We start from the raw sequence: 8,372 nt of genomic DNA on the forward strand, positions 1-8,372 counted from the left end.
ATACATACATCACAGAAGGGGTGTAACCTAAGACCACCCCTCAGATACATCATATCTACATCACAGAAATTTAAATGTTGTTTTTTCTCTTGTCCTTGTTTATCTCCTGTCTGGCAGGTTACTTGATTGGATTTCCTGGGGAGCCTGGCCAGTCTTTTGTAATGATAAATACTTAGTTCCTGGACCATGTCACAGGCTCACACCCTATTCAAACACAGACATCCCCTTAAGACAGGATTTGTGAAGGAAAAGACAATGGGGAGGCTTTTCCATTTTGACCTTGCAGAGAAAAGATTTGGTCAGTTTAGGAATCAAAATGGTTCCGGGTTGGCCTTCCTGTGCTGATCTATGTATGTGCTTGGTTGGTACACTTATGAACATTACCATATATCTAAGACCATAAAATTCCTATCACAGTATTATGTGTTTTCATTTTGCATTTTCATGTTGCGAACCATCCTGTGTTCTTCGGATGAAGGGCAATATATAATAATAGTAGGAGTAGGAGTAGGAGTAGTAACGACCCAGTGGAAAAACACTATGGGTGATAGCCAATTAAGCTGCATTCAAGGCGGACCCAGAGAAATCAATGGAAAGTTCATTGACCAGTGAGTTTGAGTTTACTTGTAAAGCTTATTGCAGCAATTTCCTCCTTAAACTTTCAATCTTTCGCAAGCATTTCCAACATTTGTAGTACGGCTACAGAATGCAGATTGATCTTCAAGGTCACTTGCATATTTTTGCCCTAACTTTTTACAGATGTTTCTTATTACATGTATTCCACCTGCAGAAAACAAGAGGCTTTCTGACGCGGCAAGTGCGACTTCTCAATTACACTTAGCTCAGGTGATTTAGTGATATTGCCTATCACTGCGGTACAAAGTTGACGCTTCAGCAAAAGGGGGAAGGAGTGAAATCACTTAACCTCTGACCACGTTTCAAGGCAAGGGCGGGTTATAAAAGGAAGAGCTGGTTTCCAAAGGAGCTGCCTTCTCTTCTCTCCAAAGAACGCATCGCCATTATGAGCTTCAACGGAAAGTTTGAACTCCAAACCCATGAGAATTTTGAGCCCTTCATGAAAGCCATTGGTAAGCTGGTCAAATGAGGTGGTTAATTTGTTTGTGCTCCTTGCCTCGCCCTTGTCGTCATTTTTGTCTTTTAAACAGGGATTTGAAATCCAACAGTAAGCAGTAAAGAATTTAAAAAAAAATGTTATGGTGCTTTTGTCTCAAATGTAATTGGATTTTTATGATCACATGTTGTCCTTTTTATATTCCTTACTTTCCTGCTGGTATTAAAATGAAGGCATATGTCTTTCAGTCTCAAACAGAGCATAGTGACAATAACCTGCCTTAAAATTTCTGGCAAACTTCATGCCACAAAAGCAGAATTAACCTGATGTACTAGCCAATTCTAAGCCTTGAATAGGTTGTGTCTGATAGAGTGTAGTAGCTAAGCGTATTTCCAAAAAGGAGGGTTATAGCACGTCTCACCTCAGTCAGATTTCTAATGTGAATATAAAATCTACATTCTCTTTTTTTTAAGAAATATTTATTAAGATTTTACAAAAAACAGATATGCAAAAACACATAATAAAAAACAAGAAAAAAATAATAAACACACACACAAAAAAGATACAAAAAATTAAAAACAATTTTTTCATAATTTAAAACTCATTTGCTTGTTTCTTTGACTTCCTCACACCTCCCCTTCTTGTATTCCCATTTAAATAATCAAATCAGCAAATCCTTACCCTCTTTCATTTATCTTATCTCTATAACTTGACATTTTATAACTCAGTATTTTCATCCATTATCAATTCATTTTTGCATATTCTTATTAACTTTGTTACTAATACCACTTATTTCCAATCCAACACCATTTTAGTTATTTTTTTTTTTTACCTATTTATACCCTTCTTCCATATTCTTAAAGCATTACAGCTGGAAACCACTTAATTTCTATCCAACATCATTCTAACATTCATTAATTTTGCAATATTTCTGTAGATAGTCTTTAAATTTCTTCCAATCCTCTTCCACCGACTCTTCTCCCTGGTCCCGGATTCTAAAATCTACATTCTCCCAGAGTGCTCACTTGCATTACAAAAATGTATCTCCATAGCTTTTTCTTTCATTTTAACAACCACCTGAAAGACTCTCAAACAATGCAATCCTATCTGTGTGACTTAGAAGTGAGTGGTATTGTGATTCAAAGTACCTAAGTGAGCGTAGGATTGCAACCTTCATGTGGAAATGTTCTGAGAGTTTGAGAGCTGTGAAGTCCCCACCACCATTTCTATTATTATTATTATTATTATTATTATTATTATTATTATTTATTATTATTATTTTCAATTTATATACTGTCCTTTATCAAAAGATCTCAGGGCCATAGGGTTATTTAATGATCTACAGTGGTACCTCTGGTTAAGTACTTAATTCGTTCTGGAGGTCCGTTCTTAACCTGAAACTGTTCTTAACCTGAAGCACCACTTTAGCTAATAGGGCCTCCTGCTGCCACTGGAGCACAATTTCTGTTCTCATCCTGAAGCAAAGTTCTTAACCTGAAGCACTATTTCTGGGTTAGCGGAGTCTGTAACCTGAAGCGTCTGTAACCCGAGGTACCACTGTATTACGTCATTTGATATGACTGTTGATTTCCTTCTGCCCAGGCCTTTCCGATGAGCTGATTGAAAAGGGCAAGGACCTCAAAAGCATCTCTGAAATTGTTCAGAATGGCAAGAAGTTCAAGGTTACCGTGACAACCGGAAGCAAGGTGTTGACTAACGAGTTTACAATCGGAGAAGAGGCTGAGCTGCAGACGCCAACAGGAGAGAGGGTCAAGGTAGCGTCTTTTCCATTTACATATGGTAGGAATGGGGAACCCACAGCCCTCCAGATCTTTCTGAATGACAGTTCCCATTGGCCAGGCTTGCTGTGGCTGATGGGATTTGTAGTTCATCAATGTCTGGGGGATCAGAGTTTCCCCACACTTGATACAGGGCTGCCATCTTTTTTTTTTTTTTAAAGATATTTATTGGAATTTTACAAAAAACAAAAATTTATAAAATGAAAAAACCAACAGAGAGAAGTAAAAAATAGGAAAGGAATACAAAAAATACAAAAATTCATAGAAGAATAAACAAGAAAAAGAAAAATACAAAATACAGAAAACAAGTAGATAGGAAAAAATTAAAAAGCAAATCCATTTTTTGATATCTTTAAGTTCATTTGCTTATTTCATTGACCTCCTCACACCTCCCCCTTTTGTATTCCCATTTACATAATCAAATGAACTGATAAATGGACGAAAATATTGAGTTATAATATGCTATGATATAGAGTTAAGATAAATGAAAAAGGGTAAGGATTTGCAGGGCTGCCATCTTTGAACAGGAAGCTAGTTTCTAATGAGAACAATCAGATTCCACCTACAACCGTACGCAAACTCTATCTTCCCCATATCCTATGGATACCAGATTTTTTTCACTGACTCCGGGGACACTTTTTTTTTTTTTTGAAGCTGAGTAGCAACAGGGAGTCAGTACAGCGGTACCTCGGGTTAAGTACTTAATTCGTTCCACAGGTCTGTACTTAACCTGAAACTGTTCTTAACCTGAAGCACCACTTTAGCTAATGGGGCCTCCTGCTGCCGCTGCGCCGCCAGAGCACAATTTCTGTTCTCATCCTGAAGCAAAGTTCTTAACCTGAGCCACTATTTCTGGGTTAGCAGAGTCTGTAACCTGAAGCGTATGTAACCTGAAGCGTATGTAACCCGAGGTACCACCGTAGTGGTGATGGTGAGACAAAAGACCCCGGGCCCCAAGCACACATGCATATTGTCTAAAGGTGCAAAGCCCTTCTTTCGCACCCTGTGAAACATAAATGCGCAGAGTTTTTTAAAAAACTGGGCAACGGCCGGCCGGCCGCCACTCCCGAGCCTCCCCCGATCAGTCAAAACAAAGGGGGAAGGGGGCAGGTGATCACACAAGACACATCATATGGGGACTTCCAGAAAGGAAAAATGGCGGGCGCCATGGCATTGAGCAGCTCCTGAAGCAAGCCAGAGCCAAATGCGCTACCAGGCTGGCTCCAGGCTGCTGAGGCTGTCGCTGCCATGTTTCCCAGGGACAGATTTGCAAATCTGGAGACATTCTGGGGACGGAATTTGTCTGGGGACAGATTTACAAATCCGGGGACTGTCCCCAGGAACCAGGGACGTCTGGTAACTATCATATACAGCAGCCTCAAAAGAAATATTATGAAGCAGGCAAAAGCATTTTTTTTCCCAGGGAATGTATGTGGGAAGACCACATTCTTTGATCATGTACATGCACGTTTCTCACTTAATGAAAACAGAGAGGTGTAACATATTTCACACAGCCATACTGACACATTGCCACAAATCAGTGTTTCCCAAACTTGGGTCTCCAGCTTTTTTTCCCCCCCAAAAAAATTTTTATTAAATTTTTCACAATTATAACAAATACAACATAACAAAAAAGAAAAACAGAAACAGAAAAACATACCAAAGAGAAAACAATACAATACTAAAAAAAACAGAACCCAAACCACCACAATTAAAAAAGTAATCTTAATCCCATATCCCTTGAAAACCCAATTTTGTTTACACTGTTAATTGACTTCCTCAAATCCCTCCCTTCTGAATTTCCTTGTATCTGCATGTAACAGCTTTCCAATATCATTCTTAAACAAAAAATATTTCCATCTTATTCACTTTTCTTACTGTTCTAAATCCCATTTATTTAATTAAATCCAAATTTAATCCGAGGCCTATTTGGTACTTTCAAGTGACTTCTAATTATTTATATTTCCAGCTGTTTTTGGACTGCAACTCCCATCATCCCTGGCTGGTCAGGGATAATGGGAATCATAATCCAAAAACAGCTGGAGACCCAAGTTTGAGGGAAACTGCCATAGATCATAATAAAAAGGCAAGCTCACTGGGCACCTCTCAAATGTGTGGAGGAAAACTTGGGCTTATGAACATATTGACAAGGTACATGAAAAAGTCAGCGCTTGAACTGGAACCCAATCGTGGCTGCTTTTCTTCTCCCACAGGCCGTTGTTCAAATGGAAGGAGACAACAAGATGGTTGTGAACCTGAAGAGCATCAAGTCTGTCACTGAAATAAATGGGGACACCATCACTAATGTAAGTCCACCTAGAATGGGGATGTCAAACTTGAGGCCTCCATTACAGCCTGGACCACCACTACAATATTTTACCCTAACTGATCCATTTTCAGAGGGCCTTGGAAGTTAAGCCCTCTAGAACAGGAGGAGACAATTTAGTGTCCTCCAAATGTTGTTGAACAACTCCCATCAGTCCCAGCTGTCATGGACTGGGAGAGGAACCAGCTGGAGAACGACCAAGAGAAGACGACTCAGAGCCCAGGGAGTGGTGGTGGGACAACGATGAGTAGTCAGAGGGAGAAGACTGGAAGAGGAGGTGGCAGAAGCTGAAAAGGTTACAGGGCTTAAAGAGGTTGGAGAGTTAGTGGCTGTGCTGGGACCAGGGGTTAACCCGAGCAACGCGGTCCAGGTCCGGTCCCAAATCCAAGGGTTCCGCGAGGAGTCAGTCCGACAGGGCCAAGGCAGGACACGAGGCAGGAAACCAGGCAATGTCAGGCGCAGGGTCTCAGGCAGGTTCTAGCAAACAGCAAAGTCCTACAGACTTTTCTCTTTGTCGGGGTAACGGCCGGTCCTGATCCCCCAGTGACTCACCTCCTGTCTTGCCCAAAGGCGAGCACTCCTCCTGCGAGTACTCAGGTCTCTCCTTCTCTCAGACCTTAGTCTCTGCAGCTTGGGAGATGTTGGTGGGTTACTAGACCCAGAGGCCGTCTCAGCCTCTCCTGACCCAACTGGTGGTGGAGCAGCTGTAAGTGATGGCCCAGCTGAAGGCAATGAGGTAATCCCCGCATCTGGAGCCAGGGCAGGCTCAGGCCCTTGACTCGGCCCAGCTGGTGCTTGTTGCAGGGGGACCTGTGCAGACTGGGGCTCTTCAGAATCAGGCCCCAGACTAGGTTCAGATGCCGTCTGAGGCAAAGGATCCAGTGCGGACTGAGACTCCTCTGGGTCCGAGTCCGAGCCTGAGTCCCAGGCCCTCACAGTAGCACAGATAAGTCCAGAACCAGAGACAGAAACCGAAGAAGGCAAGGAGAGAGGAAGGAGACTGAGATGAGTCAGGCGAGTGAAGAGTCACAGGTGTCTCCCCCTCCTGCTGTGACAAGCTCCCCTCCCCCTTGTCTCCCAGAATCAGAAGAGGCATGAAAAGGGCGGAGAAGTGGTTGGCTGAACGCAGATGCAGTCTCTGATAGCTTGGGAAAAACCCTGGAGAGGAGGGGACTTAAGACGGCTGTGGGAAAATGGGGACTTTCAGTCTTCGGCTGCTTCATGCGGGCAAGACCTGCCAGAGAAGATTTACTGTCCTCAGCCAAGTTTGCAGTGCAGAGATTGTGTTTTTGCTAATAACTCCCAACTCTGTTGTGATTTACTGACGGCTTGCTCTTTGACACCAGCCAACATAGCTATTGATGGGAGTTGTAGTTCCACAATATCTGGGGTCCACCGCATAGGCTACCCTGCACGAGAGTATCAAAGGATTTAGCATGTTCCTCGTATCCATACTTTTCCAGTTTCAATGCATTTGGTGGTTTGCTTTCAAATTCAGGTAGAATGTAAATATTTTAATGTATGGCAGGGGGCCACAGCCTTTGGGTCGTCTGCTAAGTGGAGAATAATAATAATAATTTATTATTTATACCCCACCCATCTGGCTGGGTTTCCCCAGCCACTCTGGGCGGCTTCCAAAAGAATATTAAAATACAATAGTCTATTCAACATTAAAAGCTTCCCTAAACAGGGCTGCCTTCAGATGTCTTCTAAAAGTCTGGTAGTTGTTTTTCTCTTTGACATCTGGAGGGAGGGCGTTCCACAGGGCAGGTGCCACTACCGAGAAGGCCCTCTGCCTGGTTCCCTGTAACTTGGCTTCTCGCAATGAGGGAACCGCCAGAAGGCCGTCGGAGCTGGACCTCAGTGTCCAGGCAGAATGATGGGGGTGGAGACGCTCCTTCAGGTACACTGGACCAAGATCGTTTAGGGCTTCAAACAGGTCATCCTGTTTGAAGTTTTACACTCCTGGTGCAGATGTTTAAGAGAACAGCATCCCATCCCATGAACAAATCAAGTATTAATCATTCTTGGGAAGGCCAACTTGAAGTTTGAGGTCATCCTGAAAAAGATTCCTCATGGTATTAATGTATATACTTTGAGTAGGAGGCAAAATCCCCTTACTGGTTTTTTTATGCCTATATTGATTACAATTTTATTTATTAGGGGATTTTCAAAAAAAGCACTGTCGATGATTCTAGAGTGGTTTACAAAATCTGGGTCAGATAACAGGGTGTCAGCCATTGGTTGCAGACAATATATCAGTGATTGTTACCTTATTATAATGATTGGTGATACCGAATAGAAATGGGAGTTATATTTTGGGGGACCCATATATACCAAATGTGCAGTAGGCTCAAGACTCTGGGTTCAAGGTTTGCTTGCATCATGTATGCTGGGCACAGGATCAGTAGCTATTGGGGAAGCAGGGTGCAGGGAAATTCAATTCAGATTGCATGTCTAGGCAAAACGACCTAATTCAAACCTTTCCATAAACAATCCATGAACCGGAACACATTAGCAATGCAGATTTGCAGCCAGGTAATAAGTACAAATGGGACGCAGGTGGCGCTGTGGGTAAAACCTCAGTGCCTAGGGTTTGCCAATCGCATGGTCAGCGGTTTGAATCCCCGCGGCGGGGTGAGCTCCCGTCGTTCGGTCCCAGCTCCTGCCCACCTAGCAGTTCGAAAGCACACCTAAGTGCAAGTAGATAAATAGGTACCGCTTTATAGCGGGAAGGTAAACGGCGTTTCCGTGTGCTGCGCTGGTGCCGGTTCGCCGGAGCAGCTTCGTCACGCTGGCCACGTGACCCGGAAGTGTCTCCGGACAGCGCTGGCCCCTGGCCTCTAGAGTGAGATGGGCACACAACCCCAGAGTCGGACACGACTGGCCCGTACGGGCAGGGGTACCTTTACCTTAATAAGTACAAACATGGATATGCTGCCCTGATCTCTTTTGGGAGAAAGGGCAGGGTATCAATGAAAACATTAAAAAAAGAAAGAAAGAAATTAAGTATAAAGTGTGGATGATTAAAACTCTTGGTTTTTTTCTTTCCTGTCTAGACACTGAGCATGGGTGACATTCAATACAAGAGGATCAGCAAAAGAATCTAGATAACTCAGGCATTTCTATGCTTTTACTGTGTAAAAGTAGTACAATAAAGTGAAATGTATGCAAA

General features: G+C 42.8%; 1 protein-coding gene across 1 annotated transcript; it reads left to right on the plus strand.

Moving 5' to 3' along the window:
• The first annotated feature begins 947 nt into the window (after window positions 1–947).
• Window positions 948–8,372, plus strand: FABP1 (fatty acid binding protein 1). The gene is made up of 4 exons (XM_083583731.1): window positions 948–1,088; window positions 2,675–2,847; window positions 5,085–5,177; window positions 8,257–8,372. Exons 1-4 carry the CDS (start codon window positions 1,022–1,024, stop codon window positions 8,305–8,307), a joined length of 384 nt encoding a protein of 127 aa, XP_083439857.1. The 5' UTR covers window positions 948–1,021; the 3' UTR covers window positions 8,308–8,372.

This window comes from Podarcis filfolensis (genome assembly GCF_964270895.1).
Source record: "Podarcis filfolensis genome assembly, chromosome: 13".
In the NCBI taxonomy this organism is placed as follows: domain Eukaryota; kingdom Metazoa; phylum Chordata; class Lepidosauria; order Squamata; family Lacertidae; genus Podarcis; species Podarcis filfolensis.